Here is a 16,650-nt window from a genome sequence, read left to right on the forward strand (position 1 = left end):
AGCTAGTCCATGAGACCAATTATTGAAAATTGGGATGAGATTGGAGCAAACTGGAGTAATGTTTGGAAGAAAAAAAAGCAACTGCCATAGTTAATTCAATTCAGTCCAATTCAATAAGCATTCATTCCTCAGTACCTGTATTTGCCAGGCACTGTGCCAGTCATCGGATATAGAAATATCAAAACAAACAAACAAACAAAAAAGCTTCAATGAGCTGAAAGAAATAAAATTAAAGTGAATCATTGGCTTCTGCCACAATATTTCATTTTGTGGCAATTTGCAAAAAGCCTCCAGGGTAGAGGGGCTTGAATTCTGGACAGAGCTGAGTTCAAATCCTATATCAGGCACTTGTTAGCTTTTGACCCATGGGTAGTTGCTTCATGTCTCTGGGCCTCAGTTTCATCATCTGTTAGATAAGGGTGAGGGACTATATGATCTCTTAAGGTCCCTTCCAGCCCTAAACCGACAATCGCAACAAAACCAAGTGACCAGTACAGGCAGTTAAGTATTATTTTAAGGGCAAAGTGTCTGTTCATGGTTAACTTAACATGAGGGAGAATGTGGGTATCATTAATGTGAGTCCTCACTCCATCAGTGCAAGTCACAGTCCAACCAGGCCTGCCCATCCTGGATGATTCGTGTCTATGTCCTCCCATAGATTCTCCATGGAAGATATGCCTCGTATGCTGGAGATTTTCCTCTAGGTCCTTCATTCATTTAATTCATTTATATTTCTTTTTTAAATAGTATTTTATTTTCCCCAATTACCATGTTAAGGCAATTTTTAACATTTTTTTTTCAAATTTCAAGTTCCAAATTCTATCCATCCCTCCCCTCCCCTCTCCCTGAGACAGTAAGTTATCTGATATAGATTATACATGAGTTATCATGTAAAATATTTGAATATCACATCTCCAGAAAAAGAACTGATATCCATTTATATTTCATAAGCAGCAGGGCAGTGTGTCTATCTTACTACTTTGCTGGTTTATCACATACTTTTCCAACATCAAAGACCATGAATAAAGCAAGGACCTCTTGTTCTTTATTCTTATGAAACACCTAGAAGAAGAAGTAGAGAACTAATTCTTCAAATTGCACAGAATAAGTTCAGATTAACCTTGTAATGCCCCCTCTATGTTACCAGAAGCCATCATTGGCACCTGTACCATAGAACTACCATAGCAGAGCCCAACACCTTAATGCATAAGAAGATGCTTCCATGAGTCACTATGATCCTACATAAATATTAATAATTCTAAAATAATAGTAGTAATGAATAGTATATACGTATATATTTCTTTAGGGTTTGCAAAGTGTTTTTCATTTGGTATCTTATGGCAACACTATGAGTTGGATGCTACTTTTACCCCCATTTTACAGATGAAGGAACTAAGGCTGAGATGTTAAATGATTTGCTCAAAGTCTAACAGAAAATAAATGTCTGAGGCAGGATTTGAACTCAGGTCTTCCTAACTCCATCTACTATGTCTACTACTACTACTTCCATCATTCCATCTACTATGTCTCCTAGCTCTTTCCAATGTTCTGTTTAAGTCCCAACTCCAACTCCAGCTCTGAGAATCTTCTCTCTCTCTGCTCAGGTGCTATCTCTCTGAGTATGCCTTTTATGATAGTCCCACTTGCATGCTTTCTTTCCATGCTCATGCTAATATATACTTACTTCTCTGTTTCCATGTTGTATGCATTAAGTATATTATAATCTCCTTGAAGGCAGGGACATCTTTGCATGTTTACTTCATTATATCCCCAGGGTATAATATAGTATAGCATCCCCTTTGCAGATATTTCTCCAACTCCCAATCCCATTGGCAGGGCAAGTCTCCAGGAGACAGCTGCTATTAGTATTCTCTCAGGGTTCTATGAGTAACTCTAAGGGGAATTATGAAAATACTTTCCTTCGTAAGTCTCCAGTGAGAAATTGGTGTGCCTGGTGTTGATTATCACTCATTCTTAATTAGCTTCTAGAAATTGTATCTACTAAGCAATTATATTAAGAGCAATTGTTATATAAACACCTACCCATTCCAGCACTAAGGGTTCATTCTCCCCTTGTCCACACAGTGCCCCTGGGGGGAGTAAACTCAAACTTAAAAAATATTCACACCTACTGGTCACTGGACCTTTTTTCTCTAGTCTTGAAATCCTCATGAAGTTCTATTAAGGTGTAGCTCACTACTAGTAAACTGACTTGTTGATGAAATAGACAATTCCAAGCTGGCTTACTGTGTTACACATGACCCTGTAGGTCATGTTTAATTCTCTTCAACTAAATGCAAGACATTTTCTGGGTTATCTGGTTTCATTCATTGACCCCCAAAGCACCTATGATCCTTTCAAATTGATGAAGGACTTATTCATCCTTAGTTTAATTTGTATTGATTTAGTTGAAATTTAAGATCTGGATAAAAATAAAGACATATAGCTACAAGTAGCATCTGTGATTTGTCAGTGTAGCGAAGTCCTCCCACCAATGTAGATTAGTAGGATTTTGTAGATAAAGTCTTGTTGAAGGCAGCAGTTAGATGACACAGTGGATAGAGTGCTGAACCTGGAGTTAGGAAGACTCATCTTTCTGAGTTCAAATCTATCCTCAAACGTTTATAGCTGTGTGGCTTTGGGCAAATAATTTAACCCTGTTTGCCTCAGCTTCTTCATCTCTAAAGCAAGCTGAAGAAGGGAATGGCAAACTGTTCCAGTATCTTTGCTAAGAAAACCCCAAAAGGAGTCAGGAAGAGTCAGACATGAATGAAAACTACTGAACTGAAAAGCACATAGGGACAGCTAGGTAGCATAGTGCATAGAGTACTGGTCTAGAGTCAGGAAGATCTAAGTTCAAATACAGACTCAGACACTTAAGAGCTGTATGAGCCTGGACAAATCACTTAACTGTATTTGTCTCAGTTTCCTCTTCTATAAAATGATCTGGAGAAGGAAATAGCAAACCATTCCAGCATCTTTGTCAAGAAAACCCCAAATGGAGTCATGAAGAGTTGGGCATGACTGAACGGCTGAATAACTACATAGGCACATAGAGATTAAGGTATGAGGTCAAAGCCTAACAAGAATTTGGAGGTCCTTCTTCTCCAAGTCCACCACTCCATCTGCTTTCATGTTGCCACTTTGCAATTCGCTGGTGAGCGAAATACAACACAAATGCAACATAGGAGAAAACTGCGACATGGCTAGCAGGCGTGTGAGCCATAGGAAGCAGAAAGCCAAATGTGAATCAATAAAGCAGCATTGTTTGAACAGCCAATAGGCTGTTTCCTGTTTATATTAAAAGAAATCTAACCTTCAGAAGCCCAGGAGAAACCCCTCGACTATGCTCAGTGGGTCAGTCCTTTATTAATTCACCATGTCAGTTTTGTTCCCCACAATTCTAAAAGGATCTGGAGGAAAAAGAGAGTGGCAAAAAGGGGTTGGCCACATGGCGTCAGAAGTACCTCTCCAATTCTATTATTCTAGGATTCTGTATTGGAAATTTAATTTACTTTTCCTCGAAAGAAGGAAGAAGGCCAAATCCAAGCGAGAATAAGAACTATTTAACCCCATGAAGGATGATAGAAGAAAAAAAGTGTGTGTGTGTGTGTGTGTGTGTGTGTGTGTGTGTTTTAAGTGCCAAGAGAAAAAGAAAACACAGAAACAATATTTTTGCTGGGAATATTCCAACTAGAATCTATCACCATGTGAAATGACATTTGGCAGGGAGCTTGTATGGACACCTGAGGATTCTTAGGCCTTTGAATGTCTCTGGGTGACTCAATCTAAAAACAAACCCTTCTGAATGCATACCTTATGGCAGCTTTTGATGTCTTTCTAAGTTCTCCTTCTTACTTTGAGTACAAATGTTACTTGGCAAAACTTAACCAACAACTCAATAAACACTGATTAAGCTCCTACTTTGTGCTAGGCTTCCTAGTAGTCTCTGGGGATAAAAAGCCAAAAATGGAAAAATATTATCTGCCCTCAAAGGCAATAGGGGTTGGGGAAATAGGACAGATGTTTTTTCATGGTGCAGGAAAAGAAAAAAAGCATAGAGAAGAGGAGCAAGGAGAGGGGGGCATTTGGCCAGAGAGAAAAACCTAGATCGTTGCTAATGGAACAGGAGGACAGAGCAGCACTGTAGTGATGACAGTGGTGCTCAATGATCACAGCAATGGCTGCCATTTAGGTGGCATCTTAAGGTCAAGCCAAAAGGCCAAGCACCTTGAAGTAAAGGGAAAGGCAGAGCCTTTGATTGCAATGACTTCATCTGAACCTCACAAAAAAACTAAGGAGGGAGATGCTACAGGAGTAATATTCCTCACTTCAGAAAAACTAAAAGGAGAATAATGTTTAATGAGGTTAAATTTCTTATCCACCTTCACCCAGTTGGTAAGAGTCTAACATGGATGGAGTAAGGTAGCATGACTAAATATAGCCCTTGACAAACTTGTCTCATTCTGTTCTCACAATCTTGTGAGATGGAATCTCATATTATCATCCCCATTTTGAAGAGGAAACTGAGAAACAGAGAGGTTTAGTAACTTTCCTATGGCTACTCAGATAAGTGTAAGTGAAAGGATTAGGCTGTACATCTGTTTCAATACCACTCACATTGACTTGTGTGTGTGTGTATGTGTGTGTGTGTGTGGTTATGTATATACATATATGTCAATACTTATATATGTGTGTACACATTTAATTATAACCACATCATTTTTTGGTTTTTATAGTTTTTCAACTATCTGTAGTGTTATGCATTCAATGTTGTACTGGTAAATACTTAGCAATAAGCTCTCAGGAGTTGGGTGGATGTATACAAAACACAGTTTTAAGTTTAATCTGAATTAATTAATATTTCTCCACTTTAGAAAGTCTAGACAATCAGCAAAACAATAAATCAAGTCAAGGTTTGCAACTTTTGCTGATTTCTGAGGAGTAGCTGCTCCATGGAAAATTTAACAATTGGCCCTCAAGAGCTAGCTCAAGCTGGCTCCAGCACACCCCTAAGGGTAGTGGAAAGAACACTGGGTTTAAAGCCAGAGTTCAAATCTCAGCTCTGCTCCTTACTGTCTATTTGACACTGGACAAATCACTGAATCTTCTTTTGTCTTGGTTTCCTCATCCGTGAAACATGGGGGTTGATTTAGAAGGCCTGTAAGGTCCTTTTCCATCTCTCAATCTATGAGTTCTATTTATTTCCCTTTCTTTTCTTACTTGTTAAAGATCTGACTGCATTCAAGCATTTTTTAGGTTTTTAATTTTTTTATTCAATGTTTTGCTTTCTCCTAATTACAGGAAACAAATGTTAACATTTGTTGTTGTTGTTTTTTTCAACTTTTGAGTTCCAAATTCTGTTCCTCCTTTTTCCTCCTCCCTAAGACAGTAAGCAATGTAAGTCATACATGTATAATCATGTACATTTCCGTATTAATCGTTTTGTGCAAGAAGATTAAAATAAAGAAACAAAGAAAGAGAAAAATAGTTTGCTTCAGTCTGTATTCAGACAACATCAGTTCCCCCCCACCAGAGGCAGATTGTATTTTTCATCATTAGTCCTTTGGGATTGTCTTGGATCATTGTGGCACTGAGAACAGATAAATCATTCGGTTATTCATTGTTCAATATTGCTGTTACTGTGTACAGTGTTCTCTTGGTTCTGCTCAGTTCACTTTGTATCAGTTCATATTAGTCTTTCTAGACTTTTCTGACATATTCCTGCTTGTCGTTTCTTATAGAACAATAGTATTTGATCACAATATATATCACAACTTGTTTAGTCATTCCCCAATTGATGGACATCCTTTCAGTGTTCAATTCTTAGCTACCACAAAAGACCTTCTGTTAATATTTTTGTACAAATATGTTTTTTGCTCTTTTTTGGATCTCTTTGGTATGCAGACCTAACAATGGTATTGCTAGATCAATGCACAGATTTATAGTCTGCTGGATATATTTCTAAACTGATCTCCAGAATGGTTGAATCAGTTCACAACTCCAACAACAGTGCATTAGTGTCCCAGCTGCATCTTGGGGGGGGGTTGTATAGTTTTGTTTATTTTAGGCTTATTACGGTTGGTTAGTCAACCAATGAGAATTTACTGAGCACTTAACATGTGCCATACACTTTACTAGATACCTGGGATACTAAAGAGATAAAATGAGTCCTTGCCCTCAAGGAGTCTACATCCTAATTGGAGCTGCAACATGTACATAACTAGGTAAATACAGAATACATAGGAGTTTCTGGGGTAAATAAAACTAATCACAGCTCTTATTTTTATACTGCTTTTAAAACATGCAAGATATACCTTTTGCAACCTCATTTGATCCTCCCAACAGAGGTATATAACACTATGCTCCCCATTGTATGGATTATAAAACTGAGGGTTAGAAAAAGAGAAAAGCCAGTTAGCTAGAGTCACACAACTAAAAAGCTTTGGAGACAGGGTGTCCACAGATATGGTTTTATCATTAACCTTCTAGTATATATGCTTCATGCTGGCAGTATATTTCTTTCTGGCAGCTTGGACTGACTCACTGATTTGCTGACCTCTGTGGATTTTATTATCTTTTGCGATGTGTATAAATTGGCCACTTTCCTTCTGTCTCAGCTCCTTGGAAAGGAGAGAAACCATACTTTTTCTCTGAAGGTGGGAGGCCATAAAACATCGTGAGTTTACTAATTTGGTCACATGCCATGAAGAGGTTGAATTTGAATTTGATTGAATTACCATGAGTGATGGCCAGCAAAAAGAAGAAGAAGTCACAAGGTCTATGTTGGTGTGGTCTGCAGTATTTTCCAATCGACCCCACTGTCTCTTCAGACTAAGCATAAAGAACCTGTGCCCTGTGTGTCATGGTGCTTAGAGTGGCATTGTTCTGCACAGCCATCTCTGCCTCATTAAGACTACATGGCATCAATGCTTCATCTCACCAGTACAGTTCAGTTTAGGGAGGCCTTCACAATATTTAGAGGTGTAGTGAGGAGGTGACCCCTCCTTGGTTGCAGCTTGAGCACTAGATGTTTAACAATTCAAGGAAAGTCTCGTCTCTTGGCAGAGTGGTAAATAAGGCAGATATTGTCAGACATGGGCGTGTTCGACAACTTCTGTGTTACAGAGAGAGTTCTGTTGGGGGATACATTCATTGAGAAATGAAGCAATGTAAAAAAAATCATCAACAGTTGTGTTTTGTTTTAAGTGCATGAAAAAATATAGTATCTCCAAGAAAGATTTTCATTAAAGTGAACATGACCATATTTACTCTTTTTAGGGTAGATTACAAAAGGATTGCATCTTTCCCTCTTTAGAGACCTCTCATATCCAGAATAGATTATTTTTTCAACACTAACTTTTTACTGCATATCTGTCTAATTTCCTCACGAAGCTTCAGTTTGTTTAATTTTACCACATTGCAGGATGTTGCTTTCCCCTTCACCTAATGGCTACGAAGGGTTTAGATCAGCTGTCAGGTTTGGGCTCGACTTTCCAAAACGAGCGAGTGAGTGTTTATCTTAGAGTTTGTTTTGGAAAACAAATTAAGCCTATGTCTTCTGGTTCATTTTTCTTTCCAGGATCATTAACCAGGGCAGAGTTAACATGGCTTTACTTCAGTCTTCTGTGAGCTAGACTATTTACTTTTTTTTTCACCCCTTCTTCCTACTCCCTCACACACTGCAGTTTCCACGACTAGGCTAATATCAGTATCCTGGGTGGGTGTTTCTATTGCTTTCTTCAACTGAGGCTGTATTTCATGCTTTTTGCCCGTATCACAACATTTGCATTGTAATGGAATATTTATACAATCTCAAGTCTGATAATCAGAGTTCTCTGACTTGAGTTTTAATTTCTCTTTTGCATGATATGTAATATTGGGCAATTCACTCACCTTCCCTGAATCTCACAAACTCGGAAAATGTAGGGTTGGGCCAGCTCTGAAATCCTAAGATTTATTGAAACTAAGTATTTAAAAACCAACCAATTGAAGCTCATTTTTTGGTACCTATGATTTTTTATTAATTAATTTATTTACTTTTAGTTTTCAACATTCACTTCCAAAAGATTTTGAGTTTCAAATTTTCTCCTTATCTCCCTCCTCCCCCACACCCCAAAATGTTGTGCATTCTGAATACCCCTTCTCCCAATCTGCATTCCCTTCTATCACTCCCCTTCTCTTATCCCCTTCCCCTTCTGTTTTCCTATATGGCAGGATAGATTTCTGTACCCCTTTGCCTGTATATCTCATTTCCCAGTTGCATGTAAAAACAATTTTTAACATTCATTTTTAAAACTTTGAGTTCCAAATTCTCTCCCTTCCTCCCTCTCCACCCAACCTCATTGAGAAGGCAAGCAACTTGATACAGGTTACACATGGGTAGTCATGCAAAACACTTCCATAGTAGTCATGTTGTGAAAAATTAAGTATATTAACATCCATCCTATCCTGCTCCCCATTTATTCTATTCTCTCCTTTGACCCTGTCATTCTTAAAAAGTTTTTGCTTCTGATTACTCCCTTTCCTGATCTGTCCTCCCTTCTATCATACACCCCCCTTTCATCCCCTTCCCTCCCCCATTTTTATAGGGTAAGATAGATTTCCATACCCAATTAAGCATGTATGTTATTCCTTCCTTAAACCAAATCCAATGAGAGTAAGATTCATTCATTCTTTCTTACCTTCTCCCACTCTCTCTCTACTTTAAAAGCTTTATCTTCTTTTATGTAAGATATTTTATATATTCCCTCCAACTACCCCAACATTAAGAAAAGTCTTATGAGTTACAAACACCATCTTTTACATGTAGGAATGTAAATAGTTCAACTTTAATAGGCCCCTTATGATTTCTCTTTTCTGTTTACCTTTTCAAACTTTTCTTGAGTCTTGTATTTGAATATCAGATTTTCTATTCATCTCTTGTCTTTTCATCAGGAATGCTTGAAAGTCCTCTATTTCATTTAATATCCATTTTTCTCTTGAAGGATTATACTCAATTTTGCTGGGTAGGTGATTCTTGATTTTAATCCTAGCTCCTTTGACCTCCAGAATATCATATTCTAAGCCCTCTGATCCTTTAATATAGAAGTCATTAAATTTTGTATTATACTGATTGTGTTTCCACAATACTTGAATTGTTTCTTTCTGACTGCTTGCAATATTTTCTCCTTGATCTGGGAACTCTGGAATTTTGGCTACACTATTCCTAAGAGTTTACCTTTGGGGATCTCTTTCAGGAGGTGATCAGTAGATTCTTTCAATTTCTATTTTCCTCCTGGTTTGAAAATATCAGGGCAGTTTTCCTTGATAATTTCTTGAAAGATAATGTCTAGGCTCTTTTTTTTTTTATCATGGCTTTCAGGTAGTCAAATGATTTTTAAATTCTTTCGCCTGGATCTATTTTCCAGGTCAGTTGTTTTTCCAATGATATATTTCACATTGTCTTCTATTTTTTTTCATTCTTTTGGTTTGGTTTTATAATTTCTTGATTTCTCATAAAGTCATTAGCTTCCATTTGCTCCATTCTGATTTTTAAGGAATTATTTTCTTCAGTGAGATTTTGGACTTCCTTTTCCATTTCACCAATTTTTAAGGATTTTTTTCTAATTGGCTTTTTATATCTCTTTTGCCATTTGGCCTGGTCTGGTTTTTAAGGTGTCATTTTCTTCAGTATTATTTTTTTGGTCTCCTTTAGCAAGCTGTTAACTAGTTTTTTTCATTATTTTCTTGCATTACTCTCATATCTCTTCCCAATTTTTCCTCCAGTTATCTTACTTGATTTTCAAAATTCTTTCTGAGCTCTTCCATGGCCTGGGACCAATTCATATTTTTTTTTTTTCTTGAAGGCTTTGTATGTAGGAGCTTTGACTCTGTTGTCTTCTTCTGGTTGTATATTTTAATCTTCTTTGTCACCAAAGTAAGATTCTATAGTCTGAGTTTTTTTTTTTTCTCTCTGTTTGCTCATGTTCCCAGTCAATTGCTTGACTTTTTAACTCTTTGTTAAGGTAGAGGTCTACTTCCAGTGTGGAGGGTGTACTGTCCCAAGCTTCAAGGGTTTTTGTAACTGCTTTCATAGATACTACTAGGGATCTGTAAATTTTCAATTCTTCCAAGGTGGTATGATCAAAGGGGAGGTGTTTACCTCTTTCCTGGCCTGTGCTCTGGTCTTTGAGTGACCACAAGCACTCTCTTCTGCCTTGGAACTGTAAGGAGGATTCCCTCTCCACCACCGCCACAAGCTCCACCACACTGGCACTCCTCCTCATACCAGGATGTCCACCCAAGACTGAGACCCAGATCCAAGCCATGACAAAGCAGGAGATTCCTGTCTCAGCTCTAGTAAAGAGATCCCTGCAATCCCCCTCTTATCAGTTGCTTAATTCCCCCACTGACTGTGGGCTGAGAGCTCTAGACACAGCTGCTGCCACTGTGGCTGCCTCCCTGGGGCTGTGCTAGGGCCAGGACTGGGCCATGCTTCTCTCTCACCCAGGTCTTATAGACCTTTCCCACTGACCTTCTGAAATTATATGTCTTTGGTGTTCATGGATCGAGAAGTATTTAAACCACCACAGCTCCCCTTGATTCACTCCCCTGAGGCCTGCTCCAGGTTTGCTGAGGCCTGGTCTTTGCCTGCACAGCCTCTGCTGAACTGTGCTCCTCTCCCAGCCCAGTGCAACAGACCTTTCCTGTTGACCTTATACGTTGTCTTGGACTGGAAATTTGTTTCACTTTGTCTTTTTGTGGGTTCTGCTGCTCTAGAATTTGTTTGGAGTCATTTTTTATAGAGATTTGGAGGTGTTTGGAAGTTTTTATTCTGCCATCTTGGCTCCACTCCCACAGCTCCTTTTTCTTTTTCTTCTTCTTTTTTTTTTTTAGAAACTACAACAGGCTTTCTACAAGAAACTTCAGTGCATATACATAGGTAGTCCTGATAAAATATGCTTGATTATTTTTGTCAGGCATGTGGAAGTAGGCTTGCATAGGACCACAATATGATTTCATCAGATGGGGAAGACATGGTGGTGATTTTATCAATTGAAGTTTCTTCTGATTGGATAGTAATACCCTCTGGAAGAAAAGAAAAAAAATAGAAAAACATCTGTGTGGAGAACGGCTTCTCTATCACTCACTGCATTCAAGAAAAACATTTACACACACACACACACAATAATTGTTTTCCTGGGCACTTCATTCAGATATTCCTGGGATGCAGCTAGAACCAGCAGTGGGTTCCACCCAGCACTAATACTGTCTCTTCACTTTCCCTTGTCTGAAATGATACATTCCAGAAGAAAAATGACCAACTCACTGGACATCTTAGGGCCAATCAAGGATCACAACCCCATAAGGAGCGCCGGCTCAGTGTGTCATAAAAGAAAAATATGGCTACAATAACAGTTCTGAATTACTAACTCATCTTGTCAAGTACAGAAAATAAAGAGGCAAAAGTCCGTTCTTTAATGAGTCCCCACTTTTTATGATCTCAGCTTGGTGAATAATTAACCAGTGTGGTGGAATTATTTTTTTTTAACTCTATTGTGCATTCAATTGAGAATTGAATCCAGAGAAACCTCCCCCGCTCCCTCAGACAGGAAGTGCGGCAGTTTTTCTGACAAAGTTTCAATGATATGTGATTTCTATCATTTTAATGTGGGTTTTCCCTTCAGTGATAGCAGTGGATTCATCCCGGCCCCCCCCGAGACTCTCATCTCTGTCCTTCCAAAAGCTTGCAACAATTGATCCACTCTGCTAGCTAAGTTGATGACCCTAAATATGTTTCTCTCTTTTTGTTTAGAGAATATTATTTTGAAAATGGGGAAAACCTGAGCTATTCAGAATTCAAATTCCCCTGCAATTAATATTATGGTGAGCTGACAAGGTTCCTTTGTTTCCTCAGAATTTCATTCTTATTATAACCTTGGGCTGCCTTCTTCTTCTTGCAGAATTTTAGCATCTTGAATACTCTCCATCTGTTCTATCGAAGTCCCTATCAGACTTTTTCTGGCTTTCTCTCCTTGATCACAAACTCTAAGGAGTATTGATTTCCCCACAAAGTCCCCATAATCTCTCACCCCAGTATACAGTTTCTCTCAGTGAGAATCAGAATTGGAATAAAGCCCCTACTTGATGTTTGCTCTGCCTCTTGAAGGATGAAATCATCATTAAGACAAGACATTATAAGCTTCCCTGCTTTCAATGGAGAGAGAATTCCAGCAGGTATCTGATACCCACCTCATTGCAATTTCAGGATTTATGCCGAGTTGATGGCCTATTTCCCCCAATCCTCCTCTCTTTTATTTGTCTTTGTAGGGGAGGTGTAGCATAACCTGATAACAACATCACTTTTTCCCTCCATGAATATTCATTCATATGGACTCCAGTAGGGATACCCCTCCCCATGGACCCTATATTTCTGTATATGAATATATCTGCCTCAGATGTGTTGATACTCTCCCACCATTTGATTTGCCCCTTTCCTACTTAAACAAAGCATACTCATCCAGAATTACATGACAGCCGTGGGTTTCATTCCACCAAAGCTCAGTGCCTTGTGTGTGTGGTATAAGTTAATAAATGCTTATTGGCTCAACTTGATAAAGATGAGGCCAAATTTGCTATTTGTGTGTGCGTGTTAGGCCCTCTCCTTCTTCTTCTTGGCTCCTAAATCTGGGTCTAGATGTTTGATCTTAGCTATATAAAGTGAGGTGTGGCTTCCAGGACCTAGGAATTCACTGGCCTGCTTCCGGGTCAGACCGGGAAGCATTGTGTTCAATTTGGGGCACCATTGTTTAAGAAGGACATTGATGAGGAAGAGAAGGGCTTCTTCACTTTTTTATATGTCATGAACCCTATCAGTCATCAAGTGAAGCTATGCACCCCTTCTCAGAATAGTGTTTGTAAGTGCATAAAACAAACACATAAGATGACAAAGGAAATATATTGTCAACGTTCATATTTTTTTTAAGTTCACAAAGCCCAACTTATAAACTACTGAGAGTATCTACAAAGACAGTGGTCACAAGGTTGCTGAAGGGCCTTGAGTTCAGGACATATCAATATTAGTTGAAGGAATGGAACATCTTTAGCCTGCAAAGGAAAGACGTGATAGCTTTGCTCGAGTGTTTGAAGGACTGTCCTATGGAAAAGTGATTAGACTGGATAGGAGCAGGAAAGAAGAAAATTTAAGCTTGACATCAGGAGAAAGTTTGCCAAATATTCCAACTACCCTGGAGTGGAATGGGCTGCTTTGAAAGGGAGTACATTTCTCCTCACTTGCAAGTCATTTAGCAAAGGCTCGATGAACATTTTTAGCTATGATCAAAAGACTGGATTCCTTTTTTAGGTGTGGGCTGGACTAGATGGTCATTGTAGTCTCTTGTAACATCTCTGATTCTGGAATTCAGTAGAAGGCGGTGAGAGGGCTTATACTCATGAGTTACTGTGCTCAGGATGACATTAACATTTCCTGCTTCATATAATCCAGAATCTCAGAATTTGAAAAGACTTCAAAGACCATCAAATCCAACCCACATTAAGGGCCATCATCCAAGCTTTACCTGAAGACCATCTGTGCCTTCAAGGCAGCCAATTCCATCTCTTCCTTGCATTAATATGGTTGGGAAACTCAGAGAGTTACCTGGGGCTCTGAAAGATTAAGTGACTGTATCTGGATCACATAATATGGGGAAGAAGCACAACTTAAGCTTAGATCTTCCTAGCTTTGAGATTATCTCTGTATTTCCTACCTCATACTTCCTCTAGTCAAAATAGTTATAAGGGGCAAGGGAGAAAGATTCCTCTTACTTTTCCATAGTGTTATCTGATTTATTCATCCTTACAGGAATATGTGAGTTCCTTCAGCTTTTCTTTTTTAGAAGTCCAGTGCACTGTAAACATAAAAGGGAACTATGTTTAACAGCAGTTCAATAATTGCACTTCCCCTTCATGGAAAGGAGTTTATAGCTACTTAATTAGTGTTTCTTCACTTTCCGTCGTCCATAAAATTGTTTTATCAGAGCAAATACCAAAGGCTCTGTAGGATAATGGGTATAACTCCAAGTGAAAAAAGGTGAGTCCAAAGGCCTTGATAAGCAATTAAAAATTAGCCTTGAGTCAAAGTGCCCTTGACCTCTGATGGGCTTCTAACATTGGGCATAGGGAATAATTATTAAAAGCAATCTGCTAGAGGATAAATCAAGTCTTTTAATTGTTTAATAATCTGAGGACTGTTTTTCATTACTAACACCAAAGAGTCAGACAACGGTGGAGAGTTTATGTAGTTGGGTAATAGTTTAGATATCAAGAGCCTGGGATTCTAGGTCTGATTTTGACACTAGTATTACATGCTTCCTGAAGCCTCATTTTTCTGATATGTCAATTGGGGGGTAATAAAATCTGATCTAATTGCATCACATTATATCCATGTAAAATGAGATCCCAGAATCATGGAACATGGAAGGGGCCTTAAAGACAGTATGGTCTAATGCATATATCTGAATAAGAATGCCCTTTATAGTAGAGCTAACAAGTAATTGCATGACTCTCCATTAACCAGGTCTGCATGTTTTCAGTGGTTGTCCCTCATGTCTGGAATGCTCTTCCTCATCAACACTTCCTCTTAGAATCTCTGGCTTTCTTCCACACTCAGCTCAAAACTACCCTCTCTAGAAGGCCTTTCTCAATTCCCTTAATTGCCTAAACCAAGGGTGGGGAACCTTCAGCCTCAAGGCCACATGTAGTGCTCTAGATTCTCAAGTGCAGCTCTTTGATTGAATTCAAACTTCACAGAACAAATTCCCTTAATAAAAGGATTTGTTCTGTAAAACTTGTTCTCAGTCAAAAGGCCACACCCAAAGACCTAATAAGCCACATGTATCCTAGAGGTCACAGTTTCCCCCACCTTGGAAACCCTCCCCTCAACGATTACCATCTATCTATTCTATACATATCTGGAATATACATTTTTAAATGCACATACTGTCTCCTTGATTATAATATAATGTTCTTAGTCAAGGATCATTTTCTCTTTCTCTTTGAATTCCAACACTTAGCAGAGGTTCTGACACATAGGAAGTATTTAATAAATACTTGTTATTTGAAGGGTTAAATGCTCATGTGTCTTATGTATACATATACATACACACACAAACACATATATATACTGTACATATACATATGTATGTATGTATATGTATATGTGCATCTATATTTATGTATATGTATATATGTATGTGTGTGTGTGTGTGTGTGTATATCTTCCATTAGAATGTGTGTTCCTTAAGGGCAGGGTAGCTTTCTCGATTTTTTGGTATCTTCAGGGCTTAGCACAGTGCCTAAAATCTTGTAAGTGTTTATTAAGTGCCTGTTGATTTATTTATTGATCAGTGAACACTTCTCTCATTTTTGGGTTGTCCTAGCAATGACCTTTCAGATTACTGGATAAAATAATTTCCTATTTCAACAAAATAGATGAGGAGGAAGCTTTTTTTTTTTTTTCCCCAGTGTTGCTGATGTTGTTTTTAATTATCTGTCTCTTAGCTTAGCACTTTTTTTAATAGAAGTTCAAAGTCCTTTAGTGACTTAGAACTTTTAAGCCATGTGACTGGAAGCATCTTAGGAAGTTTCTGCCAGAAGCTTCTGGATGCTTTATTTTCCTGGGTGACAGACTGTGTTTAGAAGCTGAATTGCCTTCTGCTGCTATCTCACACATTAAAATTGTATGGGGAATCTGGCCACATCCTCTTGGGTGCCAAACTGATGTGAGAATAATGGAATTGAGTATGAGGGACTGACGGTGAAAATGGGTTCTATACTCCAAAGGGAGTGAATGGGTAGAGACTGAAGGAGTCACTGCCTCTCTAACCTGGTTGGACTCACCTACAAATTTTGTTCTACAGGATATGAATGATTATCCTCCTGTGTTTTCGAAGCACCTCTACAAAGGGATGGTTGCTCCAGATGCAGTCAAGGGCACGCTGATCACTACTGTTTTTGCTGAAGATGCTGATCCTCCAGTAAGTTGAGTTAAAATCCCCAACTATAGAAAGCAAATATTGAACTCAAATAAGCATTCCTATGTCCATGAAATAACCGAGGTGTTGAGTACAGGTTTTGAACTCTCCCACCTGATACATTTTGCATGATAATGATCTTCGTCATGCATTGCCTCAGGGGGTCAGACTATTATTCTAAGGACAATTCAAGTTACCTATTGCCTATGGACTGGAAAGTTTCAGAATGTACTCCTTAAGACATGACACAGAATAAATAGCTGTGAAAAGGAGGAAGAATCCACCTGAATTTGCATTGCCTTCAGGTTCCAGTTTGTGGATTTCTAAAAGGGATGGTATATTTGATTGACAGGATCACAGACTTTCAAAGTAGAAGGAGACCCAAGAGGCCATCAAGGTCTATTGGTCCCTGAACAAGAATTTTCTCGCCATCATCCCTGACCAGAGCTCAACCAGTTTTTGCTTAAAGATCTCCAGAAGGTGGCAAGCCAGCTCCTCCTGAGATGCTTTTGGAGAGTATTCCTTGTTATGCAGTTGTTTTTGTTTTCTTAATGCCTAAATTGACTTCTTTGAACCTTTTACCCATTACTCCTTGGATTATCTTCTGGGCCTAAGAGGAATCCTAATATATCTTTCT

General features: G+C 38.6%; 1 protein-coding gene across 1 annotated transcript in view; it reads left to right on the top strand.

The window, feature by feature from the left end:
- The window catches only part of PCDH15 (protocadherin related 15), a 1,147,277-nt gene that overhangs the window by 894,038 nt on the left and 236,589 nt on the right, over window positions 1-16,650 (top strand). The window contains exon 21 of the mRNA XM_027840684.1: window positions 15,900-16,016. Coding sequence (XP_027696485.1) covers window positions 15,900-16,016 — 117 coding nt within the window. The remainder of the gene's footprint in view (window positions 1-15,899; window positions 16,017-16,650) is intronic.

The sequence above is a fragment of the Vombatus ursinus genome, unplaced genomic scaffold, assembly GCF_900497805.2.
Source record: "Vombatus ursinus unplaced genomic scaffold, bare-nosed wombat genome assembly UNPS02014847.1, whole genome shotgun sequence".
NCBI lineage: Eukaryota > Metazoa > Chordata > Mammalia > Diprotodontia > Vombatidae > Vombatus > Vombatus ursinus.